The 17,831-nt window shown below is 41.8% G+C and overlaps 1 protein-coding gene across 2 annotated transcripts in view; it reads left to right on the top strand.

Moving 5' to 3' along the window:
- Positions 1-5,851: 5,851 nt before the first annotated feature.
- The window catches only part of LOC132776736 (kynurenine/alpha-aminoadipate aminotransferase, mitochondrial-like), a 29,191-nt gene continuing 17,211 nt past the window's right edge, over positions 5,852-17,831 (top strand). Inside the window, exons 1-4 of one of the 2 annotated variants that reach the window (XM_060778713.2) lie at positions 5,852-5,954; positions 11,937-12,053; positions 13,734-13,902; positions 17,219-17,351. In XM_060778713.2, the coding sequence (XP_060634696.2) occupies positions 11,987-12,053; positions 13,734-13,902; positions 17,219-17,351 (369 nt within the window). In that variant the 5' untranslated portion in view covers positions 5,852-5,954; positions 11,937-11,986. The other variant, XM_067468721.1, reaches the window with a different exon arrangement.

Here is a 17,831-nt window from a genome sequence, read left to right as displayed (position 1 = left end):
ATATACTGGTTTTAATGCTGCCTTAATGGAGATCCAATTCAAGAAAGTTTAGGACCTGCTATATGCTGTCCAGGAGATTTTCAAATTAAACCTAAATGCAGGGATTAAACAAAATGACCCTTGAGATGCTTCTGACCTACAATTCTGGAAAAGTACAAGAGATTAAAGACTAAAACAGTGCCTGCTGCTGTTGTTCTTGTCATCTGTGGTTGAACATAAATGAACACACAATGTATTCTTCCAAATAACAAGTTTGCTTCTGTATTATCAAGGCCATTTCTTTAGTAAGGCTTTCACAGAAGTATATGCATCAACAGGGGAAAAGGTGAGATTGGCAAAGAACAGCAAGCACTGTAGCTTGGAAGGAACACATTAAAAGCAGTAGCTGTAATATCATGTAATTTTCTTATTTTATTTTGGGGGTTTTAGTAAAATGAGCTAACATGGAGGGGTGTTTTGCTTGCATTTTAACATAGGCCCCATCTACACAGACCATATAATCCAGTTTCTGAATGCAGATTATCTGCTTTAAACTGGATTGTATGAGTCTACACTGCCATACAGTTTAAAGCAGATAATTTGCATTAAATGGGACCACAGACTCATACAATTGAAAGGGACCACAAGAGCGATCTAGTCCAACCTCTTGCCATGCAGGAATACATAATCAAAGCACTCTTGACAGATAGCCATCCATGGTCATGGCTCATTGCTAATGGTGACACTGGCCAAAGCACTAGTGCGATCGGAGAGAATCATAGAATCATAGAGTTGGAAGAGACCTCCTCATCATCATCATCATCATCTCCTTCCTTCCTCCCTTCCTTCCTCCCTTCCTTCCTTCCTTCCTTCCTTCTTCCAACATGGGAAGGAAAGACAAAGGAGGATCATTGAGAAACAAGATCAAAATATGCTATAGTAGGATGTCCCTCCTGAAAAGACAAAGTTTTTACAGTTTAATAAACTTTTCCCATGTGTTTATGACAGAACCAATTAGGAAATGACATTTATAACCCAGGAACAAAAATCATTGTCCAGGAGAGGAGGCAGAAACAACTCTCTATAATGTGATGGCAAATCAACTGGGAACTCCTGAATAAAATGGATAGTTTGCTAACGTGTGGTGGAGGTAGGAAAATCATCCATTTAATTTCAAAACAGAGTATGCCTGAGCTATATGGTAAACTGACTCTTCCAAATACTTGATATGTTTAGTGGGATGAAGTCTTTAGACTGAGAAGGTTAAAGGTCTTGTGAGACATCCAGGATTTCATAGTACTACTGAGTCTTTAGCCTTCCCTGCCAAAGAATGCTGGTGCCTCAGGAACCTACAACTCTGAACCCTGGGAGTTCAAGTGATGTCAAAGTGTATTCTCAAGGATCCCTGGGGTCCCCAGATGTTTTTGGCCTTCAACTCCCAGAAATCCTAACAGCTGGTAAACTGGCTGGGATTTCTGGGAGTTGTAGGCCAAAAACATCTGGGAACCTCAGGTTGAGAACCACTGATCTAGTCCAACCCTCTGCTGGTACAGGCATCCAATGCTAAAGCAACCTTAATATATGGCCAACTAATATTTGCTTCAAAAAAAACCAACAATGCAGGTGCTATCAATTTCAGATAGCATCCATATTGCCATCAAACACCTCTTTCCATCGAACAGCTCAAGTCACAGACTTCCTAGTAATGTCTATCCCTTAGAGGAGCCAAAAATAGTTTTCACAGGGAGCTTTCATCTGCAGGACAGAATTACTAATAGGATTCCAATGAGCAGCAAAAGGTGGCTGGCCACGCAAGGGTAGCCCTATTAAAGCAAAACACCAGCTGGGCCCGGAATGGTGCCTGGTTGACAGCTGATACTGAATAAATGCTTATAGCAGCAGCTTGCAGATCTGTGGCAGGCTTGTCTTTATCATATCAAAGCTCTTTCTTTGATCATCTATCATAGCCTTACCGATGTCAAAGCAAGCCTTACATATGCACACATTTGTAATGCCCAGCTAACAATATCATTGTCTACACTCTCTGTTTGGTTATATTGCTAACCCCTAATGGATCCTGACTGGAATTAGCCCTCGCAATGAAATTCCAGGCTTGTAATAGCTCAGGCAGGACTCCTTCCTTCCAGTTTCACAAACTGCCTGCAGTGAAGCAATTACTATCAAATGGAATAAGAAGCTCACAAATATATATATTTTTTGCCTGGGTTTGCTTGTTCTCGGTTCTAAATGAAAAGTGCATGAGCGACATCTAGTGATCAAATGAAATGAATTATATACAGAAGACTCTCCGTTATTTGCTAGATGCTGTATTAATGTAATAAGAATATTACTACTACTACTACTACTAATAATAATAATAATAATAATAATAGTAATAATTGATGTCACCATACCAGGTGACAGTCGCATTGAGGAAAAACAACAGGAAAAACTCAGCCGTTATCAGGACCTCAAAATTGAACTGCAAAGGCTCTGGCATAAACCAGTATAGGTGATCCCAGTGGTCATTGGCACACTGGGTGCCATGCCAAAAGATCTCAGCTGGCATTTGGAAATAATAAACATTGACAAAAATCATGATCTGTCAACTATAAAAGGCCACCTTACTTGGATCTGCGCGTATCATTCGAAAATACATCACACGGTCCTAGACGCTTGGGAAGTGTTTGACTTGTGTTTTTGTAATACGAAGTCCAGCATATAGATCTCATTTGCTGTGACATACTGTGTTTTTTCTGTCAGTAAAATAATAATCACCTGCCTCTTCTTGCAGCTTGAGGTGTGGTACAACATGGTTAAAATAGAGAGATAAAACAGGACACTATTAAAATACATATAACAAGATACACACAGGTAAAATGTAGGTTAAAATTCACAAAATGATGATGATGATGATGATGATGATGATGATGATGATGTAGTTTCTGGTTGCTTGCAAGTTACTATTAAAATAGGCCTAACTCATACTATACTCCATATCAGGCATGGGCAAACTTTCTAACTTGGGGCTGCATGTCGGATGGAGCGGGGTGGGCAGGCTCGAAGGGAAGGAGTTCTCCCCAAGTCCCCTCCCTGCCCTTTCCTCCCCTTCCTCTTCTCTTTCAGAGGCAGAAAGTGAAGGAAAGCTGGGAAATGTTTGGATTCCAAAATGGTTGGCCTTGGTCAGGATGAGATGGTGGACAGGAGAGAAAAAGTGTGTCCATTAGACTCTGTACTGCGTACTCTTGATGTAGAATCTTAGAATCCTACAGCTGGAAGAGACCCCTCCAAGGGCCATCCGTTCCAACTACCTGCCATGCAGGAAGACCTAATCAAAGTACTTCCACCAGACAGCTTCTGTGGAAAGCCTCCAGAGAAGGCGACTCCACCACTATCCCAGGCAGCCTATGTCACTCTCCAACAGTTCTTATTCTCAGGAAGTTCTTCCTAATCTTTTCAGTCAAATATCTTCCCTGTCATTTCAAACCATTGCCCCCTTGTGCCCTGGCCTCTAAAGCAGCAGAAAGTCAGTTTTCCTCCTCCTCCACAATGGGACACTCTTTACATCTTGAAACCTGGTTCTCATGTTCCCTCTCTTTCTCTTCTCCCAGCTAAACATCCCCCAGAAGGAAAGGGGGAAGGAAAAAAAGAAGGAAGGGAAGAAGGAAGAGAAGGATGGATGGATGGAAGGGTGGAAGGGTGGAAGGGATTGGAGGGAGGGAGGGAGGGGGAAGGAGGAAAGAGAGAAGGAAAGAAAGACAAAGGGGAAGGAAGGAAGGAGAAAGACAGGGAAGGAGTGAGGAAAGAGGGAAGGAAGGAAGGACAAAAGGATGGAAGGGAGGGAGAGAAGGAGGAAGGGAGGGAAAGGGGAAGGAAAGAGCGAAAGAAGGAAGGATGGTGAGAGAGAGGGCCTGAGAAAAGAGCGCAAGGGGCCAAATATGGCCCCTGGGACTGGGTTTGCCCATACCTGCTCTATATACTACACCAGGGGTCCTCAAACTAAGGCCCGAGGGCCAGATACGACCCTCCAAGGTCATTTACTCGGCCCTCGCTCAGGGTCAACCTAAGTTTGAAATGACTTGAAAGCACACAACAACAACAACAACAATCCTATCTCATCAGCCAAAAGTAGGTCCACACTTCCCATTGAAATACTAATAAATTTATATTTGTTACAATTGTTCATTTTAATTATTGTATTGTTTTTAAGTGTTTTTGCACTACAAATAAGATATGTGCAGTGTGCATAGGAATTCATTCATGTCTTTTTCAAATTATAATCCAGTCCTCCAACAGTTTGAGGGACAGTGGCCTGGCCCTCTGTTTAAAAAGTTTGAGGAACCCTGTACTACACTACTACACCATAAATTCTGTACCGACTTGATCTTAATATTGAAACATAGTATTTACAAGTAAATTGATACAATGGCAAACTTAATTTAATACAGTTTTACTGTATTATGTATTTTAATGTTTATATAAAGTATGAATTCTTCACATTTTTGGCTAGTTGCTTGAGAGTTGTGGTTAACAGAGGCCCTTTCCACACTGCCCTATATCCTAGGATCTGATCCCAGATTATCTGATTATCTCAATGTCAACTCCTGCTGTTAGCCCCAGTTTCTACCAACCTAGCAGTTCGAAAACATGCAAATGTGAGTAGATTAATGGGTTCCGCTCCATCGGGAAGTTGACAGCACTCCATGCAGTAATGTTAGCCACATGACCTTGGAGGTGTCTACGGACAACACCAGCTCTTCGGCTTAGAAATGGAGATGAGCAGCAACCCCGAGAGTCAAACACAACTGGACTTGTCAGAGGGAAACCTTTACCTTTACCTTAACGAGCTATCTAAGAGATGGGACAATCTCCCTGTATATTTCACATATTTATTTATTTACAGTATTTGTTTACCGCTTTTCTCACCCCGAGGGGGACTCAAAGCAGCTTACACAGAAGTAATGGCAAAATTCAATGCCTGTACAAATAATTATAATTATACACTGCAATTAAACATAAATCAAGTTAAAAACAGTGCATCAAACTAGATCAGACATGGACAAACTTCGGCCCTCCAGGTGTTTTGGACTTGAAATACAAAACACCGGGAGGGACAAAGTTTGCCCATGCCTGATGTACACTGTAGTCAGGCATGATTCTACATTGTAGAATCATGCCTGAGCTCTGTGAGTGCAGCCTTTTTTCCGAATGAAGCAGAGAGTGTTTGAGGACCAGGACATCCGTAGGGATACCAAAGTGCTTGTTTATAATGCTACTGTCCTCCCAACCTTGCTATATGCCTGCAAGACACGGACTGTTTACAGACATCACATGCAACTCCTGGAACGATTCCATCAGCGCTGCCTCCGAAAAATCCTGCAAATCTCTTGGGATGAAAAGCGGACAAATGTCAGCGTGCTGGAAGAAGCAAAGATCACCAACATTGAAGAGGTGCTCCTCCGCCATCAACTCCGCTGGACCGGCCATGTTGTCCGGATGCCCGACCACCGTCTCCCAAAGCAGTTGCTCTACTCCGAACTTAAGGACGAAAAACGGAATGTTGGTGGGCAGGAAAGGAGATTTAAAGATGGGTTCAAAGCCAAGCTTTAAAAACTCTGGTATAGACATTAAGAACTGGGAAGCCCTGACCCTTGTGCACTCCAGCTGGAAGTCAGCTGTGACCAGCAGTGCTGTAGAATTTGCAGAGGTAGGAATGAAGGGCTAAAGAGAGAGGAAGGTGCATCAGGCCAACCCTTAGTACACTGTAGAATGAATGAATGAATACAGTTTGACACCGCTTCAACTGCCCTGGCTCAGTGCTATGGAATCCTGGCTGTTGTGGTTTCCGAAGAGGTGCCAGGGGAGGGAGCGTGGAGTGACGTCTTCCGCGCATTTGGGAAGCCTTCCCGATCATGCGCTGTTTGCCTGCACAGCGCTGACTTGCTCTACACGTTCTTTGCCCCTGGAGTTCAAAGGTAAGGCTCAGGAGGAGCGAGAGGAAAGGGGCGGGAGGGGTTTGGCCCTTCTTTCCTTCCGGCCTGGGCAGGTAAGAGGCAGAAAGCTTCCCTCTGCGCCTGCGCAAGGGATCCTAAAGCGAGCCGCCTTCATGCGCGTGGCTTGTGTGCCTGCACGCCTTTGTCGGCCCCGGTGGGAGAGAGCCTTTGCATGCTTTCCCTTTCCTAAAATATGGAGAGGAGATCCTTTTCTCCGTTTCTCTTTATGGCCCCAAACGTCACTTCTGATTCTCTAGACCTGCCTCCCAGGGCCTTTCCACACAGCCCTATATTCCAGAATATCAAGGCAGGAAATCCCACGTTATCGTGAGTCTGGACTCAGTTAACCCAGTTCAAAACAGATATTGTGGGATTTTCTGCCTTGATATTCTGGAGGCCCTTCCAGGGCCCATCCACACAGAAATCAAGGCAAGAAATCCCACTGTATCTGCTTGGAACTGGGTTATCTGTGTCCACACTGCCATATATCCCAGTTCAAAGCAATGTGGGATTTTATTCAACTGTGTGGAAGGGGCCCCACACTACTCTATATCCCAAGGCCCTTCCACACAGCCCTATATCCCAGAATATCAAGACAGAAAATCCCACTGTATCTGCTTGGAACTGGGTTATCTGAGTCCACACTGCCATATATCCCAGTTCAAAGCAGACAATGTGGGATTTTATTCAACTGTGTGGAAGGGGCCCCACACAGCCCTATATCCCAAGGCCCTTCCACACAGCCCTATATCCCAGAATATCAAGACAGAAAATCCCACTGTATCTGCTTGGAACTGGGTTATCTGAGTCCACACTGCCATATATCCTAGTTCAAAGCAGACAATGTGGGATTTTATTCAACTATGTGGAAGGGGCCCCACACAGCCCTATATCCCAAGACCCTTCCACACAGCCCTATATCCCAACACAGAAAATCCCACTATTTCTGCTTGGAACTGGGTTATCTGAGTCCACACTGCCATATATCCCAGTTCAAAGCAGATAACATGGGATTTTCTGCCTTGATATTCTGGGATATAGGACTGTATGGAAGGGCCCCAAGACTGATGTCCCAACCTTTGTTCCTGCAGGTGTTTGGGACTCCAACTCCCAGAAGTCCCAGCCAACTTTTCCAGTGCTCAGGAATTCTGGGAGCTGGGGTCCCAAAACCCTGGAAGACCAAAGGTTGGATACCACTGAATTCACTATGGATTCTTCCAACCAGGGCCTATTTCCCAGGATCTGATCCCAGGTTTTCTTTTTATCCCAGATTATCTGGCACTGCAGACTCCTATAATCCAGTTTAAAACAGAAAACCTGGGAGCAGATCCTGGGATAAAGAGCCTGTCTGGAAGCGCCTTGAGGCTGGATCTATACTTATCTATATCCCAGGACCTGATCCCAGGTTTTCTGTTTATCCCAGATTATCTGGCTCCAGCTTCTCATGCGGAGACATGAGAGAAGCCTCCCTCTCACAACAGTCAATTCTCTCACAACAGAAGCAACTTGCAGTTTCTCAAGTTGCTCCTGACATGAAAAAAAACTCTTTTTTTTTTCCTCAGCTCATGCTGACTACTGAAATGGGTTTCAACATGCAGATGTTAGTTCCAGGAGTAAAGAGAAAGAGATGGCAGCATCATGTCATGACCTCTAGGTTTAGGCAAACTGCTGAGGTTCACAAAGTTTTGTCTGTTCTTCCTCATTCACGTTGTTAACTGCGGTCAAGTTAACTTTGACTTATGGTGACTCTGTGGGCACATCTACACTGATCACTTACTGTGGATTAAAGTTAGCTTGGAAAGGCAGTGTTTATACGATACATAGATACATACCATGAATGCGCTCTGCAGGGCTTTAAACCAAGGCCCCATCCACACCTGAATAAAATCCCACATTATCTGCTTTGAACTGGAATATATGGCAGTGTGAACTCGGTTAACCCAGTTCAAAGCAGATACTGTGGGATTTTCTGCCTTGATATTCTGTAGAAGGGTCCCAAGATAACCAAAATTGGAGGATACCAACCAAAATAGAGCTTCTAATGTGCATCAGTGAGCTGTAAACCACACTATGACAAAGTACAACAGTCCTAGGGCCCTTCCACACAGCCATATAACCCAGAATATCAAGGCAGAAAATCCCACAATATCTGCTTTGAACTGGGTTATCTGAGTCCACACTGTTATATATTTCCAGTTGAAGGCAGATAATGTGGGATTTTATTCAGCTGTGTGGAAGGGGCCTCAGTCACCTTGGCTTCTAGGAAGAGTTCAGGCATGGTTTGCTGTCTTTTCAGCAATGCAAAATATTAGTGGATCTCTCCTCCAGCACTTCATTTCAAATGGATTTGCTTCCTATTCAGCTTTCCTCACTCATACTTCTTGCCATTTTGACCACGGTGTGTTGCTTGGCCACACTTTTCTTCGTTGTCGATAAAATGTCGGGGGTATAAAAACACACATATCCCACCTAATTTCTTTTCTATTTGCCAGCCTTATCCAGGAATAATACAAAAAGTATACTGTTCAAACAGTTATAATCCATTTATATGGTAACAATACTGAAGGAAAAGCCTTATTTCCCTTTTCCTGATAGAATGGAAACATACCTTAGAAAGCCCGTGATAATGCACAAAATTATTTTTCCACTGAGATTTCAAATGTGGTTTTTTTTTCAATCTTGAATTATGAAAAAATTCTTTTCAGAGGACATTTATGTTGCAAAAATAAATAAAATATTACACTGAATGCTGAATTGAGGATTTATTTCTCATCTCCCCAATAAATACAGATAATGCTTTTACATACAAAGAAAGATATTCAACAGGGAGATAGAGAGCGAGAAAGAAGAGCAATTACCATAAATTCTGAGTAATTTGTAAACCAGAAGTAGGATGTAGCTCTGCATTCCTGGCTAATATAGTGTTATTTTCTATAGGTTCAATGAAAGGTCTTCTTGTCCGTATCCCAAATTCTTTTGCAGTTTTTGATCCTTTCAATATGTGGAAGGCACATTTGGGCACACAAACACCTTTATGTCTTACTAAAACAGACTCCAGTTTGTTTTTTCCAAAGTGAGTTTTATGTATTAGATAAAATGTTTTCATTAGATGATAGGGCTGTTTTGAAAACAGAAGGAACCGTGAAATGAAAAGCAAACCCTTTGAAACATTTTGAAAGACTGTTTTCTTTTGTTCTTTCCAGAGACAGAAACTTCTCTTCTAGTGTGATATGTTATGACACTCCACGACTGCTAGCGTTAGTATGTTAAAATGTTTCACCTATTTTAATATAACTAGGGAAACAAAGATGGGATCTTACCGCAAAGAACTTATAAGCATCTGTCACGCCTCCCCGCCTGGTTTAGTTCTGTTTAAAATAGCTCCTTAGCTTTCACTTAAAAATAAGAGGAAAAGGCACATCAGAATACCTTGGCTGTTTCCAGAGGAATACAGCAGAATGTGCAATTTTCTGATTTCCAAAGTATTGATTATTTGAAAAATTTACATTATTTTTTAATGTAGAGCTAATCTATGCAGAGCCCTAACAGCTTTGGTTGTGCAGCATTTGAAACCTGTTGTGACTGACTGTCTAAATAGACTTTCATTTAATTATATCAGGTTCGGTTTGGATCCTGTGAACAGACAAAATATGCATCAATTGCAGAAAAAAATAAGACAAAAGTAATCAAATAATCATTATAAACTGCTTGAAATAATAATAATAATAATAATAATAATAATAATAATAACAATAACTTTATTTTATACCCCGCCACCATCTCTCCAGGGGGACTCAGTGTGGCTTACAGGGGACAAGCCCGAAAATACAAATTACAACACACACAAAATACATAAAAATAACTAAAACCAATAGCAAGCATAAAAAAAAAAAACATTACAATCACAATACACATTTTACAAACAGTATCATGGCTGAGAGATTAAGTGCTGAGTGGGGTGGAATCAGAGAATGAAATTTTTGAGCAACCCTGAAAAAACAGGGATTTCAGACAAGAATCAACCAGGGCTAGCTAAAACCTTCCAACAAAGGATTCCAGCCCCAGGCAACAACTGGCCAGGCATTGGAGCTACAAGGCAATTCAATGCTAATCAAGGTGGCCAATTACAACATTCACACTTGCCTCCAACAGACAAGAGTTCTTTCTCCCACTCTGGACATTCCACAGATATCTAAACCCCACTTGCCTCATTTCCAGCTGACCTCACAACTTCTGAGGATGCTTGCAATAAATGTGGGTGAAACGTCAGGAGAGAATGCTTCTGGAACATGGTCATACAGCCTGGAAAACTCACAACAACCTTGCTACAGAGAACGTATCTAGAGTTATGTGGATGAGATTTAGAACATTTTAATAACACAATAATTGATTATCAAATTCAACTCAGATTCATTTCATATGCATTCATAAATCATAGGAAAAGAAGTGAATAGATACAATACTTTGCAGTGTCATTCCACAAAGTAGCATATAACTTTATGCATCCCTGCCTCATTCTGCAAAAATCCCAGACTGGATTCAGAATTAGTCAAAGTTAAACCTATTTAATGGACTATAACCATTAAAATCCATGATTCACTTTGTCCAGTTGATTTCAGTGAGTGTAATGTTAATATTATGAGTCCAATGAGTTTGGATTCCATATATTTAAGAAAGGCCCCATCTGTTCTCTGGCAGATGATTAAGAGACTTGATCATCTTAGAGCAGTTTCAGATATTTTCAACAAGTAAGAAGACAGAAGGGTACTTGCTTCTTAGCTGTGTCCCATAGGTTCATAGTTTGAAATCTAGGCATTCTCTGGTTGACTGACTGAGAAATCCACGTTCATGTTTTTCCCATTATGCCAGCTGATCAAAGCAAGAGTTCTGTTGGAAATGTTAACTCCACTCTCTCACGGCCTGTGTTTTTTAAAAATCCTTTCCAGTTGGGCAAGGCTTTTCAATTTCTGTCTTAAACTGATTTTAAACTGATACATTTCAAATTTCTCAAATCGCATAGCCACATCCAGTAAGGACCCCTTATCAGTGTCTTTCTACACCCATTACTGCTCCTGGAAGTGTTTATGGGCATCTCTAAGAGACTTTCCACACAGTCATAAAACCCAGAATGTCAAGGCAGAAAATCCCCCAATATCTGCTTTGAACTGGGTTACCTGAGTTCACACTGCCGTATATTCCAGTTCAAAGCAGATAAGGTGGGATTTTATACAGTTGTGTGGAAGAGACCTTAGTGCTCCAACACAACTTTGTGGTGTGCTAAGGCTGGAAGTTAACTAGCAAGGTATCTAGAAGAGAAAATTTGGGAGCCTAACAGGAGCAGGTGAGCAGATAGGGGCTTCTCCCGATCATGGGAAGCATTACATTTAGAAAAGACATCAATATCTTATGATATTGCAAAAGAAAGCAGAGCTCTTGCTTCATTAGAATACCAGAAGCCAACTTTTGTGTACATAATTACTGTTTTTTTACCAATCTTATGTAACTGTGTTTTGCTCCTGTCTTTTTCAAATGATGCTTTTAAGACCCTTTTAAGACACATTTATTAATGGAGGTTAATCATGTGTCAATTGCAGTGTTCACTGGTTCTGACCGATTAAGAAGCACAATTAAATTTCTTCATGGCACTACCTAATCAGTAACCATACAATTAGCTCCATTTGCTGCTGTGCTTTTGAACAGAGGGCTTGTTTCTTACATTTAATGGGGATGACAAGTTGACATTTGCGTGTGTGTTTTTATGCTTTGACTATTTCCTGCCTTTTCAATATGAGATTGCATCATGGACACATAACTGAGTTGAATATGTATGAATTTTGAATAAATTGTATCCAGGTAATGAGTAATAGGGGGTGGTCCATTCTCTATGGAAGGGCTATGATATGGAAAATAGCTTACTTTTTATTTGAGAGATGATATTTCCTATTTGTTTTTGTTTTATTTTAGCCTGGGTCCATTTTATTTAGAAGCTGACTCTGGTACCTAGCCTATTAGCAATGAATTATTCACGATTTATTACTGCAGTAAGTGCAGCAAGAAAAGCATCACCAATAAGAGTTCTCAGTAAGTATGTATTCTGTGTTACTATATGTTACCCTTAGGTTACTAATAGGGCTCTGGATTTCTATCCAGAGCCCTATCCAGTCTTTTTATGAGATAATATAGTTTTCAATACAGAGGCTATATTATAACAGTTTACCAGCTGTTAGGACTTCTGGGAGTTTAAAGCCAAAACATCTGGGAACCCACAGGTTGAGAACCACTGCTGTAATAGAAAATAAGGGGAACCCATTGAATCACCTCCTATGCACCATCTGAGAATCATATCAATATCTTGGCATTTTAAAAGGAATGTTTTAATTACTCTTTTGTTCCATTTCACAACTTTTATTACCATTCTGGCAGCTCAGAACAGAGTGAGTAAGAACTCCAAATGAAGTCCTATGCTCAAAACAGGGTTACACTCCCCATGAGGACACAGATCCACAATCTGAGGGGGTCCTCTTAAACTCAGCGCTGACACTTGAAGCTCAGGTGTCAGCATTAGCTGGGAGGGCCTTCACACAGTTAACACTTGTGCGCCAGCTGAGACCGTACCTCGAGAAGTCTGACTTGGCCACAGTGATCCATACCTTAGTTGCATCTAGAATAGATTACTTCAATGCTCTCTAAGTGGGGCTGCCTTTCAAGACGGCTCGGAAACTGCAATTAGCACAAAGGTCGGCAGCCAGATTACTAACCTGGGCTCCTTATAGGGAGCATACCACACCCCTATTAAAGCAGCTCCACTGCTCCCAACAGTTTCTGGTCCCGATTCAAAGTGCAGATTATTACCTACAAAGCCCTACACGATTTGGGTCCAACCTATCTTTGTGACCACATCTCCCCCTATGAACTGGCACGGGCTCTAAGATCTGCCGGGGAGGCCCTCCTCTCGGTCCCAACCTCTGTCTCAAAAGTGGTTGGTGGGGACGAGGTAGAGGGCCTTCTCGGTGGTAGCCCCTCAAATTTGGAATGCCTTCCCCAGAGAAATTAGGCTAAACCCTCACACTCCAGTATTTTTGGAAAAAAAATGAAAATATGGCTCTTCGAGCAGGCCTTCGAACATGATTAAACATCAGTTAATACTTGAGGACCAAGCAAATAGTTTGGCCTCTTCATTTTATGTGACTGAAATTGATACAGCCATATTTTAATCCACAGCTATTGCTGCATTTTGTTGAGGATTTTATTTAAACTTGAATGAGTTTTATATGCTGTTTTATAAATATTTGTTTTATATAAATTGACACGGTTATATGTATTTTACTGTGCCTTGTGTGTTCTGTTGCACTTCTTCGTGCTTTTGTAAGCCACGCTGAGTCCCTCTTGGGAGATGGTGGCAGGATGCAAATAAAGTTTGGGTTGTTGTAGGATTTTTTGGACTATATGGCCATGTCCTAGAGGCATTCTCTATTGACATTTCACCTGCATCTATGGCAAGCATCCTCAAAGGTTGTGAGGTCTCACTACCTCTGAGGATGCTTGCCATAGATGCAGGTGAAACGTCAGGAGAGAATGACTCTAGTACATGGCCATATAGCCCAAGAAAACCTACAACAACCCAATGATTCCAGCCATGAAAGCCTTCAAGAATACAAATAAAGTTTTATTATAAAGAGGTTAAGTTAAAACGAAAGTAACATTTCTAATATTTGATTTAGGTATAATTTCCCCCTTTTTCTTTTGTCTTGTTGAATTTAGCTGAGCTGATGCAGAGGTCTCCCCCGTCATTAATCTCCCTGGCTGGAGGGGCACCAAATCCCAATACTTTTCCTTTCAAGACAGCTAGCATTGCCATTCGAGATGGAACAACAGTTGAAATTGGAGAGGAACTGATGAAGAAAGCTCTCCAGTATTCTTTCTCAGCTGGGTATTTTTACAAACATTTCAGATCTCTATATTTTTAAGTTTCAAGCATATTAAAAGTTATGTTGCACACAACTTCTATGAAGGGAGATATCGAATCATAGAATATGATATGCAGCCTTGTATCCTTTGGAGCATTGAATATCTGAAATCCAAAACACTCCATAATTGTCCTCATGGGTGGCTTAAATAGTGACCCCTTTGTTGGGCGAGTGGGCTTAATAACCAAAGACCCTCCTCAAAAATGTACAGCAGAGCAACTCAGGAGCACCAGCTTGACCCAGCGCCAGTGGCCCAAAGTGATAAAAAAAGACACAGGCCAATGTTATATCTTCCATATGAGGCTTTCCTTCGTTGTCCATGCAATCATGCCATTCACATGACCTTGCAGGTGTCTACGGACAACGCCGCCGCCCCCCGGAGGTGCAGTGGGTTAAACCGCTGAGCTGCTGAACTTGCTGATTGGAAGGTCACCGGTTTGAATCCGGGGAGCGGGGTGAGCTCCCGCTGTCAGGCCTAGCTTCTGCCAACCTAGCAGTTCGAAAACATGCAAATGTGAGTAGATCAATAGGTACCACTCCGGCGGGAAGGTAACGGCACTCCATGCAGTCATGCCGGCCACATGACCTTGGAGGTGGCTATGGTCAACGCCGGCTCTTTGGCTTAGAAATGGAGATGAGCACCACACCCCAGAGCCAGACATGACTGGACTTAATGTCAGGGGACAACCTTTACCCTTACTATCATGTCTCCTCTCAGCCTTCTCTTCTTAAAACTAAACATGCCCAGCTCTTTAAGCCGCTCCTCATAGTGCTTGTTCTCCAGACCCTCGATCATTTTAGTCACCCTCCTCTAGACACATTCCAGCTTGCCAACATCTCTCTTCAATAAAATGTACTTCCAGGCTATGGGCATAAGTATATATGCAACATGAATGAATTTTCTATTTAGACTTGGGTCCCATCTCCACGATTTCTCATTATATATATTTGAAGTATTTCAAAATCCAAAACACTTCTGGTCTCAAACATTGTGGTTAAGGGATCCTCAACCTGTATCATCAGATACACTCCCTGTTGCTGTTTACAAACGGCCTGTGATTTTGCCTCCATTTCTGGAAATGAGAAACTGTCCACAGTATGTGCCATGTTTTAATCATATACTGATAAGGCTAATGTTTACCCCTTTTAATAGTGAAACTAAACCAAAACCAAGATAAATTAGATTAGGAGGGGCCATAGTTTCAAAATGGAATGAAGTGGATTTGGAGAAATAGTGTTTCATTATGGTTCTATGTCCTGCTGCCTCATGTCTCTCCTTTAGCTCTTCTCTCCTTCCTGTCCTTTGCCTCCTATCTCTTTCTGCTTCATACTCTACAACTCAGCACAATTAGTTAATCCTTAACTATTGAGGAATGCAAATAGTGAAGGGAAACCTTGACTGACCCGTTCCCATAGCTGTCCTTTTGTTTTAACCTCATTTGCTCTCCCTGTTTTTTCACATAGATGCATACAGAGTCCCTTTTTTACATTTTGGAGGGGTTGTTTCATATTTCATTTCCATTATATATACAGTGTTCCCTCACTTACAGCAGATGTTGCGTTCCAGGACCACCTGCAAAAAGTGAAAATTTTCTAAGTAGGGACACTATATTTGTTTTAGTATTTATACATTATCTTTCTGATTTTTTTCTATTTGTGCCCCCAAATTTTTTTGGTATTTTGACTCCCCCCCCCCCCCCCCGGGATGGTGCTTGTCTCGGTCCAGTTTGAATCGGCTGCAGGAGGAGGGGGCAGGGTCGACGGAGATACCAACGAACCCTCAGAAGCTGCTGAAGCTGTTTGAAGGCGGCCAGGAACACCGGCGGTGCCGCCTACCTCCTGGCCAGGCCTCATTTTCTCCCTCCCTTTGTTGTACTCCAGGACAGGAAAAGCCCTCTGACTGTAAACACCACAACATTGATTGGAAAACAATCCTTTTATTGAAGATAATTAAAAAGCAGCAAGTAAAAAGCCCTTTAAAGAAATAGGTAAATCTAACTAGGTAAGAAGATAAGCAGGAGCAAAAATAGTCCAGGGTAAAGTTCAGAAAAGTCCATAAAAACAAAGTCCACACTTCTCTAGTATGATTCAGGAAAATAGGAAACATTAATCCAAGGCATGAGTAGACATTCATACATTCCAAGAGTCCAAACCATGAACAAGAAGTACTTGGACAAGAATCTTCCAAGCAAAGCTTCCATGAAACAAAGGGCAAGAACTACACTTGAATCCAACAATGCTTTATCTGACTATGTTTCCCATATTTGGAACTTTTATCCCCTCGTTAAGATATTCCATACACTCAGGAATTGGTTTCGCTTTACTTGAGATCCCCTTATTGTTTTCTGTCAGAGCATGGCAGAACACCGAAGGCACTATTCGGCCTGTCTGTTTTGACTATTTTAATCTCGCCTATCTATTTGCTCATTAAGTCTCGCAGCTGAGCCAGTTGCCCAGTTGTTTTCAAGCCCCAAATCCTGGGAACTCTCTGGTAACAATTCAGGGAGTACACTATCATCCCCACACCCTTCAGGGACATTCTCATGGGAAAGTACACTTTGCATAGGGGTCTCCTGGTCTTTCTCTGCATCACTATCATTGACAAAACCATTGCCATCTTGAAACTCATTGGCACCATTTCCCAAATCCAAAGCGCCCTGATCCTGAAACACAATCACAGGCTGAACTCCAACACCCTTCCCCTCAGGACAGATGAGAGGACGCTTTTCTCTCATCTGGGTTGGGTGTGGTGACTTTGACACCAAGCCTTTGCATTGAAAAACCGTGAAACAGCGAATTCGCAAAAAGCGAACCACAAAGTACTTCTTTATCACTGTACTTCTTTATCCATATTTCCCCTAATTTGCAGAATTCTTTCTTTTTCAAGGGGTATTCAGTTTTTCTATCAAGATATACACTTCAAGACACGAATATGCTGTATTTGAATTTATTGTTAGGCAGAGTGATGAGGTACCCAGGATATTTTTGTGTTTGACCAAAATAGAGGCCATGAAGCCTGTCTTTTTGATGCAGATTGAAATTCAGTATGTAGCTTTGATATTAAATAATACAACATCCAATGCTCTGATGCTGATTTACTACCCTATCCACACACTCTATTTGAGGTCCAATTCTTTGTAAGCCAATAAACAAAATTCTAATAAAAAGCTAATGGATGAGAATCTTGAAAGTTAACACCCAATACTTCTTTTTGGTTAGTTATAATTAGTACCAACACAAATCATGAGTAAATTAATTGCACTATGAATTTATGTCCAGCATTCCAGAGCTGCTGTCTTGGTTGAAGGATTTACAGAAGAGTCTACATAAGCCTCCGACAGTTGATTATAAACCCGAAGAAGGACAAATGGAGTTGTGTGTCACCACTGGAAGCCAAGAAGGGTTGTGCAAAGTAAGATAAAATAAGATAGTACATATTGCGGGTTTGAATAAATAACAATTTCTTCCTTCACTTGAAAGATGCTTCCTTTCAATAGTGTGGTACATTATAATCTTGCATTGCAAAGATGCCTATAAGCCAACTTAAATCCTATCCTATGGGGCCATGGTACTGCAGCGGGTTAAATCGCTAGCTGGAGAGAATCTGCTGACCGGACGGTTAGCAGTTTGAAGCCACGAGTCGGGGTGAGCTCCCGCTGTTAGCTCTAGCTTCTGCCAACCTGGCAGTTTGAAAGCATGCAATGCAACTAGATCAATAGATACCACCTCGGTGAGAAATTAAAAAGGGCGCCCCATGCAGACATGCTGGCAAAATATGATTGGAGATGTCAACAGACAACAGGCTCCTCAGCATGGATAAATAGAACAGCAGCACCTCCCCATGGCCAGAGTTGAGCATCTCCTCCAGAAATGAAATTGTATTATTATTATT

Source organism: Anolis sagrei, chromosome 5 (assembly GCF_037176765.1).
Source record: "Anolis sagrei isolate rAnoSag1 chromosome 5, rAnoSag1.mat, whole genome shotgun sequence".
Classification (NCBI taxonomy): domain Eukaryota; kingdom Metazoa; phylum Chordata; class Lepidosauria; order Squamata; family Dactyloidae; genus Anolis; species Anolis sagrei.
The sequence above is the reverse complement of the archived record's forward strand: the minus strand, read 5'-3'. Positions and strand labels throughout refer to the sequence as shown.